This window comes from Mastigoproctus giganteus, chromosome 1, assembly GCF_048544385.1.
Source record: "Mastigoproctus giganteus isolate SK-2022 chromosome 1, ASM4854438v1, whole genome shotgun sequence".
NCBI classification, from domain to species: Eukaryota; Metazoa; Arthropoda; class Arachnida; order Uropygi; family Thelyphonidae; genus Mastigoproctus; species Mastigoproctus giganteus.
Window position 1 is genome coordinate 120,386,700 of NC_143575.1, and position 13,099 is coordinate 120,399,798.

General features: G+C 38.9%; 1 protein-coding gene across 2 annotated transcripts in view; it reads right to left on the reverse strand.

The window, feature by feature from the left end:
• CycB3 (cyclin B3) overlaps positions 1 to 12,967 on the reverse strand; it is a 200,659-nt gene extending 187,692 nt beyond the window's left edge. For both annotated transcript variants that reach the window (XM_090381974.1, XM_090381981.1), the window contains exons 1-2: positions 12,868 to 12,967; positions 10,693 to 10,750 (exon numbers count right to left, since the gene is read on the reverse strand). In XM_090381974.1, coding sequence (XP_090238100.1) covers positions 10,693 to 10,701 — 9 coding nt within the window. In that variant the 5' untranslated portion in view covers positions 10,702 to 10,750; positions 12,868 to 12,967. The remainder of the gene's footprint in view (positions 1 to 10,692; positions 10,751 to 12,867) is intronic.
• Positions 12,968 to 13,099: the final 132 nt, after the last annotated feature.

The following is a 13,099-nucleotide window of genomic DNA, read 5'->3' on the forward strand; positions in this document are numbered from 1 at the left end:
ACTTTCCATCTGATCAACGATCGCCAGTATGGATTCCGTCAGTGTCGATCCACTGGTGATATTCTGGCTTATGTTACCCATTTATGGACTAATTCAATGGAAAGGTTCAGTGAAACACAAGTAGTTGCTCTTGACATCTCAAAGGCTTTTGATCGTGTTTGGCATAAAGGTCTTCTAAACAAGCTTCCATCTTATGGTTTGCCAACTGTTTTTAGTAATTGGTTATCCAGTTTTCTCTCTGATCGCTCACTGAGGGTGATGGTAGATGACTCTCTGTCTTCTAACTTCTCCACTAATGCCGGTGTCCCCCAAGGTTCAGTTCTCTCCCCCACTCTTTTCCTCTTGTATATCAATGACCTTCTTCCATTGACTGGAAATCCTATCCATAGTTTTGCCGATGATAGCACATTGCATTCAACTTTCCATTTTGAGAAACCTTGTCCAGCTCAATCAGCTTTAAGTTCTCGAAAATCTGCTGCCAATTCCTTAAATGCCGATCTTCAGGTAATTCTCCAGTGGGGCAAAGACAACTTAGTTGATTTCAACCCTTCTAAAACTCAATCTTGTCTTATATCTCGCAAAAAGGATTCTTCTGCTCCTATGCTTATCTTTAGTGACACTCCAATTTCTAGGCAAAATGATATATCTCTTTTGGGGATTACCCTGACTTCTAATCTCTCTTGGCACAAGCACATTACAAATATTGCTTCCTCTACATCTAAAAAACTTGGTTTTCTCTTTCGCTCTCGGCGTTACTTTTCTCCCAAACAGCTGCTCACTCTGTATAAATCGCAAATCCGTCCTGCCATGGAATATTGTTCCCACATCTGGGGTGGTGCCCCCAAAACCTCTCTCAGGCTTCTTGATTCCATTCAGAAGAGGGCAGTTCGGTTAATTAATGATTCATCTCTAACAGAGTCTCTCCACTCGCTGTCTCATAGACGCACTGTTTCTGCTGCATGCCTCTTCTACAGATACTTCCATGGGCACTGTTCTTCTGAATTGGCTTCTATAATTCCCGCTCTCTCTTTCAAAACAGTCCGAACACGTGCCGCCACCAGCCATTTACTGTCCAACTTCAAACCCACAGAACCAACTTTTCATCTTCCTCATTTATTCATTCAACTGCCGTTTTCTGGAACAACCTTCCTTCATACGTATTTCCTGAAAATTACAATCTACAGAAGTTCAAGTCCAATATCAACAAATATCTTCTTTCGTCTTCTCAACCTCCAACCCAAGCACGGTACTAAGTACTATAGGTTTAATACCTCTCGTGTTTGGGGTTCTCATAAAAAAAAAAAAAAAAATGTAGTACTTTACATTTGTCAATGTTAAACTTCATTTGCCACCTCTCAACCCATCTGCTCAACTTTTCTAGATCCTGTTGCAGCAGCGCATTGTCATTAGTGTCATTCACAACCCTGCCAACCTTTGTATAGTCTGCAAACTTGGACATTAAACCTGATATACCATCATCAATATTATTTATAAATACAATAAACAACACTGAACCCTGAGGGACTCCACTAATTTAATAACATTATTCCACGAAAAGCAGTGTCATTTGATTACCACTCTGTCTTCTGCACTCAACCATCCCTTTATCCATAGCAGCAATTTGCCTCCAAAGCCACACTGCTCCAATTTGTGCAGCAGTCTTCCATGTGTAAGAGTATCGAAAGCCTTTCTAAGATTTAAATTTATGATATTAGCATTAGTAGAGGCATTTGATGCAAGAAAGCAAGCTTATGCAGCATCAGCCAAAAAAAAAAAAAAACCCACTTCCACTTCACCCCTCTGTTCGTTCAAAATACCTGTCCAGCTGAGCCTTAAACTTATTTAGGCTGTCAACCTCCACCACAAGGGATGGAAGTCTGTTCCACCAACCAACCACCCGCTGGCTAAAGGCAAATTTCCGCACATCTATCCTACACCTGTCTTTCCTCAATTTCAATTTATGCCCTCTCAGGTGATTTTTCTGAGCTAGAGGAAGAATCCCATCAGCATTGAGCATGCTTAAACCATTCAAGGCTTTATACACCTCTATCAGATCACCTCGCTGGTGCCTAGTCTCCAGACACTGTAATTTGCAAAAATTAAGCCTTTCTTCGTAAGAGCACCCCTTTGTTCCATTCACTAATCTTGTTGCCCTTCTCTGTACTCGTTCAAGCAGCCCTACATCCTTCTTGAAATGAGGCCTCCAGACCTGTATACAGTACTCTAGGTGTGGCCTGACCATCGCCTTATACAATGGAATAATCACCTCCTTATCCCTGCTGGAAAAATTCCAGTATATCATTGACAATACTCCATGAGCTACTCTTGCAGCCCGTCTGCACAGCCACCCCTAAGTCCCTTTCATTCTCTACCACTGTCAGTGTAGTACCACAGAGTTGATACGTTGCTCTGGGGTTACTGTTTCATATGTGTAGTACTTTACATTTGTCAATGTTAAACTTCATTTGCCACCTCTCAGCCCATCTGCTCAACCTTTCCAGATCCTGTTGCAGCAGCATAGTGTCAGTAGTGTCCTTGACAACCCTGCCAACCTTTGTATCGTCTGCAAACTTGGACATTAAGCCCGATATACCATCATCAATATCATTTATAAATACGGAAAACAATAATGGACTCAACACTGAGCCCTGAGGGACTCCACTAATAACATCAGTCCACGATGAGCAGTGTCCATTGATTACCACTCTCTGTCTTCTCCCCCTCAACCACCCCTTTATCCATAGCAGCAATTTGCCTCCAATGTCACACTGCTCCAATTTGTGTAGCAGTCTTCCATGTGCAACAGTATCAAAAGCCTTTCTAAGATCCAAGTATATAATATCAAAGTTATTCCCTGCATCCAGTTCTTTTGTGACTGCATCATAGTATCCAATCAAGTTGGTCAGGCAAGACTTCCCCTTAACAAAACCATGCTGTGTCTGAGATATAACTGAAGTCTTGTCTAAATGATCCTGCAGTGCTTCTTTAACCAGTGCCTCCATTAATTTTCCTGGAACAGAAGTTAAGCTCACAGGTCTATAATTACTTGTGGCAGCCTTTGATCCTCCTTTGTGAATTGGGGTCACATTTGGACATTTCCAGTCTATGGGTACCTCCCCTGAGTCCAAGGAAGCTCTCATAATTATGGCTAAGGGTTTGCTTACTTCCTTTGCTGCCTCCTTTAATATAACTGGATAGATCCCATCCACCCCGGGTGCCTTTCTTGTGTTTATCTTCAACAGTTTCTCCTCCACTTTACTCCCAGTTATTTCAAGATTCTGTAGCTTACTGCTAGAGTTGAATACACTTCTGGCATTCCCCTCGCTGAATAACTCCTCATGTGTGAATGTCGATGCAAAATATTCATTTAGTTTGTTAGCTACCTGAGCAGGATCATCAACACTTGACCCATCAATATCAAGTGGACCAATCTGATTCATCCCCTTCCTTCTAGAGTTTACATAAGTAAAGAACTCTTTGCTGTTTTTCTTTGCATCCCTTGCCAAGGATTTCTCGTAATCTGCCTTCGCCTGCTTAACCTCCTTTGTAACTTGGTTGCATATCAACTTGTATCTATCATAGGCTTCTGTGTCATGTGTTAATTTGTATGTATCCCATGCATTTTTCTTCTCTGCCATATGCCTCATTAGTTCATCTGACATCCATTTTGGCCTAAACCTTGAACAATATTTCTTAGTTGGTATGTAAAGCCCAGTAGCTTCCAAGATAAGTTCTTTGAATGCTTCCCATTTTGAATTTGCTGTTGGTAACATCATCAGTTGGTCCCACTGTATAGAATTTAAATACTGTCTCAGTCCATCGTAGTCGCCTTTACGGAAGCAATAACCCTTCCCTTTACCCCTAATGGTAGTTACCTCTTTGAGTAAATCCCACTTCAGCACACTGTGATCACTGCACCTAGTGGTTCATTTATCTGCAGATTCTTAATGCATGAAGAATCACTGCTGATAATCAAATCAAGAGTATTACTCCCTCTAGTTGCCTCCCGAACATGCTGATGTAGAAAACAATCATCCAATAAATCCACAAAAGCCCTGCTAGTGTGTGAGTAACCAGCCCCCAAATTCCAGTCAATATCTGGGAAATTAAAATCTCCCATTATAAGACACTCTGATTTACTGGCCCACTCTATTTCCCTGTACAGTTCCTTATTATACTCATCAGAGTCATTAGGCCTATAGCACACTCCTACTCTCAATTTTGATCTCCCAATGTTTATGTCACACCAAACTGACTCGACACTGCCCTGTCCATCGATGTCGACTGGCTTCACTTCCTTGGTTTTTATGTGTTTCTTAACTAATAGCATAACCCCTCCCCCCTTCCTATCCTGTCTATCCTTTCTGTAGACGTTGTACTCCCCAAATTGCAGTTCTGCATCCCTTATATCTGTGTGACACCACGTCTCTGATATCCCAACAATATCTGCCTTCGATGTTTTGAGCAATACCTCAAATTCATTTACTAAACTCCTAGCATTGGTGTACACGCAAGTATACCTGCACCTGTAAAGTTATTTCATCAAAGTTATTCCATGCATCCAGTTGCTTTGTGACCTTAACATAGTATCCAATCAAATTGGTCATACAAGAATTCCCATTAACAAGACCATACTGTGTCCGAGCTATAACTGAAGTCTTGTCTAGATGATGGTGCAGTGCTTTAACCAGTACCTCCATTAATTTACCTGGAACAGAAGTTAAACTAACAGGTCTGTAATTATTTGTGTCGTCCTTAGATCATCCTTTGTGAACTGGTGTCAGATTTGCACATCTCCAGTCCATGGGTACCTCCCCTGAGTCAAAGGAAGATCTCATAATTATGATTGAGGGTTTGCTTACTTCCTTTAGTATAACTGGATAGATCCCATCCACCCCAGGTGCCTTTCTTATGTTTATGTTCAACAATTTCTCCTCCACTTTACTCTCAGTTATTACAAAATCAGCTCACTGCCAGAGATTAGTTCACCTCTGGCATTCCCCTCCCTGAATAATTCCTAATGTGTGAATATATATACAAAATACTCATTTAGTTTGTTAGCCACCTAAGCAAGATCGCCAACAGTTGAACCATCGACATCCAATGGACCAATCTGATTTATCCCCTTCCTTCTACAGTTTACATAGGTAAAGAACTGTTTGCTGTTTTTCCTTTGCATCCTTTGACTGCCTAACCTCCTTTGTGACTTGGTTACAGACCAGCTTATATCTATCATAGGCTTCAAATGTCACCCACTAATTTTTATGCATACCATGCATTTTCCTTCTCTGCCATGTCTCATTTGTTCATCTGACCTCCATTTAGGCCTGCACCTTGAACAAAATTTCTTAGTTGGTATGTAAAGCCTAGTAGCTTCCAAGATTAATTCTTTGAATGCGCTGTTGGTCACACCGTATAGAATTTAAATACTGTCTCAGACTTCCGTAGTCGCCTTAACGAAAGTGAAACCCTTCCCTTTGCCCCTAATGGTAGTTACCTCTTTGAGTAAATCCCACTTCAGCACATTGTGCCAACAAGTGGTTCCTTTATCTGCAGATTCTTAATGCATGAAGAATCACTACTGATAATCAGATCAAGAGTATTACTTCCTCTAGTTGCATCCTGAACATGCTGATGTAGAAAATAAGCATCGAATAAATACACAAAAGCCTTGCTAGTGTGCGAGTGACCAGCCCAAAAATTCCAGTCAATATCCAGGAAATTAAAATCCCCCGTTATAAGACTCTGATTTACTGTCCCACTCTAATTCCCCGTACAATCTTTATTATACTCTCAGTCATTAGGCCTATAACACACTCCTACTCTCAATTTTGATTTCACAGTGCCTACGTCACACCAAACTGACTCCACACTGCACTATCCACTGGCTGTACCCACTTGTATTTTATGTGTTTCTTAACTAATAGCATAACCCCTCCCCTCTTACTATCCTGTACTTATTGTACTCCCCAAATTCCAGTTCTGCATTCCTTATATCTGTGTAACACCATGTCTCTGATATCCCAACAATATCTGGCTTTGATGTTTTGACCAAGACCTGAAATTCATTAAATTTATTTACTAAACTCCTAGCATTCATTGGTGTAAACGCAAGTATACATGCACCTGTTCCTATTCTTAGGAACAGGTGCATGTATACTAACACAACACATGTGTTTACTTTTACCAAATTCCTCCCAGCAGTCTCTGAAATCCCCTGCATCATATTTTGCAGGTTGCTGCCGAGTGGTTACTGTTAATCTATTAGTCTGTGTATCCCCATAATCTAGCAGTTTACTGACCCAGCAAATATTCTTTCACATTTTCAATTTAAGTGTTACCCATCCCTGCAGAAAACATCTCTCCTGTTAACATTCACAGACCAGGGTGAGAAAAATTCTACTCCTTGAGCCTTGCACAATCTCTCCAGGGCCAAATTGATTGACAAGACTCTCATCATATACTCCCTATCATCGTGTCTGGGCAGAATGGCAGACACTTTCAAATTCAACCCTAATTCATGTCTTTTTTTTCAACAATAAGCTTCTTGCATGACTGGAAATCTTATCCATAGCTTTGCCGATGGTAGCACATTGCATTCCACTTTGCATTTTGAGAAACCTTGCCCTGCTCAATCAGCTTGAACTTCTCGAATATTTGCTACCAATTTTTAAATGCCTATCTCCAAGTAATTATCCAGTGGGGCAAAGACAACTTAATTGATTTAAATCATTCTAAAACTCAGTTCTGTCATATTTCGCAAAAAGGATTCTTCTGCTCCCATGTTTATCTTTGGCGACACTCCTATTTCTAGGCGATTTTCAGCTCTTAATTCGTGCTTTCTACATTCATTAGCTTCTTATTTTGAATTTAACCAGTGATTTTTGGAAGTTACGACACCCAGTGTTTGCGCCAATATTGTTGAACTAGCTGCCATATTGCAGACGATAAGAAATAGCTTAATGTATATATATCTCAAACTGATAGCATAAGGTATAAAGTAAAACTAGATAGCACGAAGCACTGCATTAGGAATCTGTTAGCTTATTATAGTATAAATTAATCGTAAACAATATTAATCTAATTAAAATTCATTGTTAGCTAAAGCTGTGAAGCAAAGATCACAAACTAGTGAGAGTACTATGACTTGGGGGAGAAACAAAGGGGGTGATTCTCCAACGCATCACAATTTCAAAAAATTGTGCGAAATGTGAAATGTTTGCCGACCTTTCTAAAACAGGACATGATCTAGCTAAGGAGAATGCCTTTGTGTGTGTTAAGTATGTAGAGTGTCAGGAAATTAGGCACCAACTCAACGTTCTGATGGGTGTCTATGAGAGCTTGAGATGTAGGGTAAATGCCCTCGAAGAAATTAATATAAGGGGCCCCTTCAAGCTCACAGCTGCCCAGCTCAACGATAGAGCTCACTCCTGTGCATCAGGCAAAACAGAGGCAATTTCCAAGGCAGAATGTTCCCCAAGTAAATAGTTATTGTTGGTGACTCTATTGTCAGGGAGAAGGGGAACATACTATGCAAGAAGAATAAGTGGAACAGGACCAGGGTATGTCTGCAAGGGGCAAAAGTTGATGATGTAGAGCAGATATCATCTTTTAAGGGCACAAAAGGTGACGATGTTGTACATGTTTGAACTAATGACATTAAGAGTAAGAGATCTGCAGATTTACTCAACAAGTACAGGTCAATGTTGAAAAAAAAAGTCATGAGTTAGGGTTGAATGTGAAAGAGTCTGCAATTCTGCCCAGCCATGATAGGAGGGAGTATATGATGAGAGCTCTGTTGACAAATTCAATCCTGGAGAGATTGTGCAAGGCTTAAGGGGTAGAATTTTTTCAGCCTGGTCTGTGATTGTTGACAGGAGAGACTGCTTCTACAGGGATGAAGTACACTAAAATAGATAGGGTGCAAGAATATTTCCTTATGCTATAGAGACAGTGTTAGATGGGTCAGAAAACTGCTAGCTTGGGGGGGGGGGGTACACAGACTAAAAGGTTGATAGTGGCCACAGGCAGAGGAAAAAGGCACCTCCATAGGCAGGAGTGGCAGTGCGTAGTACACGCTTTTTGATTAGACTGGGGTTTGAGCCCGTGACCACCAAACATGGAGGATGTGGAAAGGTCAGGGAATGACCACCATATATCCCCAGAGCAATATGGCTTTAGTTGCTAATGCTCCAAAAACCAAATAACAACAATAACAACAACAACAGAGGCAAAAGTGATTCTTGCACTGCTTCTATTAGAATGAGCAGCAGCCTGGAAAGCAAGGTAATGGAGATTTCCAGGACTGCTGGGAGTCAGTGGAACAAGTAAATACATAGGCTGTGTGAGGGTAACTAAGAGTAGGAACAGGTGCATGTATACTTGCATGTACACCAATGCAAGTCAAGGCACGAATGGCAGATATTGTTGGGATATCAGAGACATGGTGTCACACAGATATAAGCAGAGCAGAATTGGAATTTGGGGAGTACAATGTGTACAGGAAGGACAGACAGGAGGTGAAGGGAGGAGGGGTTATGCTGTTAGTAAAGAAACAAAATATGAGGAAGTGCATCCAACTGATGTTAGTGGACAATGCAGTGGTGAGTCTGTTATTTTATTTTATTTATATTTTATGAAAACCCCAAACACGAAAGGTATCAAAATCTATAGTACTTAGTACTGTGCATGGGTTGAAGGGGAAGTATGGGGGGAGGGGGATGCCGGAAACTTTGCTCTAGAGACTAAACATGGGTTTGGTGTGAAATAAGCACTGGGAAAGGAAAAATGAGAGTAGACGTGTTTCAGGCCTTTGGTATATTTAGTAGCATTTAAAGCATTAATTTTTATGTCTTGATATTGAAGATTGAAATAATATTTTTATATCATTAGCATTAGCATTAGTAGAGGCATTTGATGCAAGAAAGCAAGCTTATGCAGCATCAGCCAAAAAAATAAAAAGAAAGTAACATAAATAAAAATAACCACTTCCACTTCACCCCTCTGTTCGTTCGAAATACCTCTCCAGCTGAGCCTTAACCTTATTTAGGCTATCAACTTCCACGACAAGGGATGGAAGTCTGTTCCACCTACCAACCACCCGCTGGCTAAAGGCAAATTTCCGCACATCTATCCTACATCTGTCTTTCCTCAATTTGAATTTATGCCCTCTCAGGTGATTATTCTGAGCAAGAGGAAGAATCCCATCAGCATTGAGCATGCTAAAACCATTCAAGGCTTTGTACACCTCTATCAGATCACCTCGCTGGTGCCTAGTTTCCAGACGCTGTAATTCGCAAAACTTAAGCCTTTCTTCGTAAGAGCACCCCTTTGTCCCATTCACCAATCTAGTTGCCCTTCTCTGTACTCGTTCCAGCAGCTCTATATCCTTCTTGAAATGAGGCCTCCAGGCCTGTATACAGTACTCTAGGTGTGGCCTGACCATTGCTTTATACAAGGGAATAATCACCTCCTTATCCCTGCTAGAAAAATTCCTATATATCATTGACAATACACCATGAGCTACTCTTGCAGCCCGTCTGCACTGCTCAGAGAACTTCATATCTGCCTGCACAACCACCCCCAGGTCCCTTTCATTCTCTACCACTGTCAGTGTAGTACCACAGAGTTGATACGTTGCTCTGGGGTTGCTGTTTCCCGTATGTAGTATTTTACATTTGTCAATGTTAAACTTCATTTGCCACCTCGAAGCCCATCTGCTCAACCTTTCCAAATCCTGTTGCAGTAGCATAGTGTCAGTAGTGTCCTTGACAACCCTGCCAACCTTCGTATCGTCTGCAAACTTGGACATTAAGCCTGATATACCATCATCAATATCATTTATAAATACAGAAAACAATAAAGGACCCAATACTGAAACCTGAGGGCCTCCACTAATAACATTAGTCCACGATGAGCAGTGTCCATTGATTACCACTGTCTGTCTTCTCCCCATCAACCACCCCTTTATCCATAGCAGCAATTTGCCTCCAATGCCACACTGCTCCAATTTGTGCAGCAGTCTTCCATGTGCAACAGTATCAAAAGCCTTTCTAAGATCCAAGTATATAATATCAAAGTTATTCCCTGCATCCAGTTCTTTTGTGACTGCATCATAGTATCCAATCAAATTGGTCAGGCAAGACTTACCCTTAACAAAACCATGCTGTGTCCTAGCTATAACTGAAGTCTTGTCTAGATGATCCTGCAGTGCTTCTTTAACCAGTGCCTCCATTAATTTTCCGGGTACAGAAGTTAAACTCACAGGTCTATAATTACTTGAAATTACTTAAAAAAAAAAAAAAAAAGTAACTGTTTTAACTTCATAATTCACTTGAACAGATTCTCAAGGAACTGAAGACACTGAGTATATATTTTTGTTTATATTCTTTTATATATTTTAATTAATCAGAAAAAAATATTTTACGATGTTTAGTCTACTTTGTTTTTATTTTACTGTTCGAAATGCACATTAATTTACAATCTTATATGCCACTGATTACTGAAAATACATTCATATATTTCTAAGAGTAATCTCCTTAAAATTTATTTTTTTTATATATATATTTGCTATAGTTCATTTATTTATTTTTTTTTTTTTTTGCACACCAGTGCATGGATATCAATCTGTTTGGCAGCTTAATATATCTGAATAATATTAAATTAATTAAAATAAGGAATAATAAAACTTACTTGCTTCATATTATCTTCCTTGGGTGCTCCTTCAGGTGTTGTGGTATACGATCAGCACCTATTAATATTAGAAAGGAGTATTTCTTTCTGCATACAGGTAAAGAGCTCTTCTTATGTTTTATTTCTTACAAAAGAATGTAAATTTAAAGATACACAACAAAAAACAAAAATGATTTATGTGAAATCGGTTGTAACCATGTTTTTTTTTTGGAAAGACTGCCAAATGATTTGATTCTATATTGTATTCCTTGTTGTCTTTTTTTTCTCTCTTTTTTTATTATTATACTCCAGAACAGACTAAGCCTTACAGAGGAGAAATATAGCAGTAATAGTACAGGTCTATTTACAGTTAATATGCAAAGTCAAATGTCAATATACAGTATATACAATGGAATATCATGTATAATAATAGTTTCAAAAACTAGATTTATCCTAGTCCTTGTTGGCCTTTCTAAGCTAAAATCCAAAATCTATGCTAACTTGCTATCATGCTTGAAGTTATGAGAAAACTAAAGAAATCCTTGATTTTTTTTAAATAAAAAGGAAAAAATTAAACATACTAAAGGTTTTTTGGCAGCATTATATAACAATGGAGATGTCAGAAATGACTGCATTTCATTTCTTTATTTTTGGCTAATCCTCTAAATAACCCAATAATGTGTGTGTGTTTGATGACCAGCAGTGGTTCAAATTCATCAATTCTACTCACTATATTCATTAGTGTACATGCAAGTGCTGGTGCATTATAGCCTCAGTTGCTGATGCGCCAATAAAACCCAAACCAAACAAAACATGCAAGTACATATGCATCTGTTCCTCACCCCAGTAGGCCTTGTAATTCCTGATATTTTTCTTTCCAAGTCACTGCAAGTCCCAATAAAAGTAATGCAAGAATTATTTTGCATCTTTGCTTGAAGCTGCTGTTTATCTATTAATCTGTAATTCCACCCAAGTTAGCAGTTTCCCCAACCCATCAAAACAGTAAAATGAGCAAACATTCTTACATCCCTTCTATTAAGTATCCCATCCCTGTAAAACAAGTCTTTACTGTTAACAAGCACAGACTAAGATGAGAAAATGAAGCAGCACTTTTTTTTTTCCCTTTCTTTTAATTAAGAATTATAAGGCCTGCTGGGGGGTATTGGTACAAGCAGTACATGGGTTAGGATTCCCAAAAATATAAATAAGACATAATAGAACTGTACACTTTAAAATTTAATCCTAACTCCCAACTTTTCCAACATTAGCATTAGTAGAGGCATATGATGCAAGAAAGCAAGCTTATGCAGCATCAGCAACATCGATCTGTACTTCTTAATTAATAAATCTTCTACTCTATTATTATTAGCCATATGGTGCAAGGCAGCAGGCGTTTGCTGCACACCAGCAAAAAAAAAAAACTTTCAGTTACCCAGAGAGAGAGAAAAAAAAACACGTCGAGTCAGAAGTAGAAGGGCAACATCAAGAAAGAGAAAAATGATTATATCCAGTTCAGAATCCTGGGTGTGCCAAGCCCATACCACTAAATGGGAGCCCTTGGGGGGGGGGGGGGGTTTCCTCTAAGTTCGAAAATTATCTATAAAATTTAAAGAAATTAGGGGCAGATCTCTCGATGTACTCACGTTTAAGTGCTTAGGTTTCAACCATTTTCCATTTCGATTTAGCTGCACACTATACCGCTAAAAGAAAGCAATGATCAACCGGAAGGGTACCAGCTTGTAAAAATTAACCAAAGAAAGTATTTTTCAAAGGAAACGTTTCTCCAAAATGTATTTAGAAATAACCAGGTTGGAAACAAAAACCTCTATTTCTTATTCAATTGAAGGGAAATGATAACATATTTTGTCAGTGCTGCATCAGACTTATTTCCCCCAGAATGCTGTATGTATGTTTTCTGAATAGTGCTTAATAAGCAGTTGAAACTGCTATATTAAAAATAAAATAAAATTAGAAAACAAAGTAATTTTTTAAGGTTACGAATTCCTAAATGTTCAAGTTTTGATAAATACTATCTGATCCTGTTTAAACATTCAGAAGTTTACTGATATTTTTCAAATATTTCTCTATTTGCAATAATCGTGTAATTACATATACCCATTGCTGTATTGCAAGAAATCATTTCTAGCAATACAATAATGGGTATTCGACTAGTACACACACACAAAAAAAACCTACCGTTAAATAAAGTACAGTAATGAAGAGAAATAAATTGCTGTTGTGAGTTTCAGCCTTCAGAACGGTACATCGTATTTTTAAATCTTTATCAATTCGACTTAAGTCTGAATTTATTTAATAAACTACTCCGACCACTTTACAACTTTGTACAAAACTTGTCCAATTCAAATTCTCAACTTTATTTCAACAATTATTTCATTGGACTCTTTATACGGAAATCAGCCAATTATGA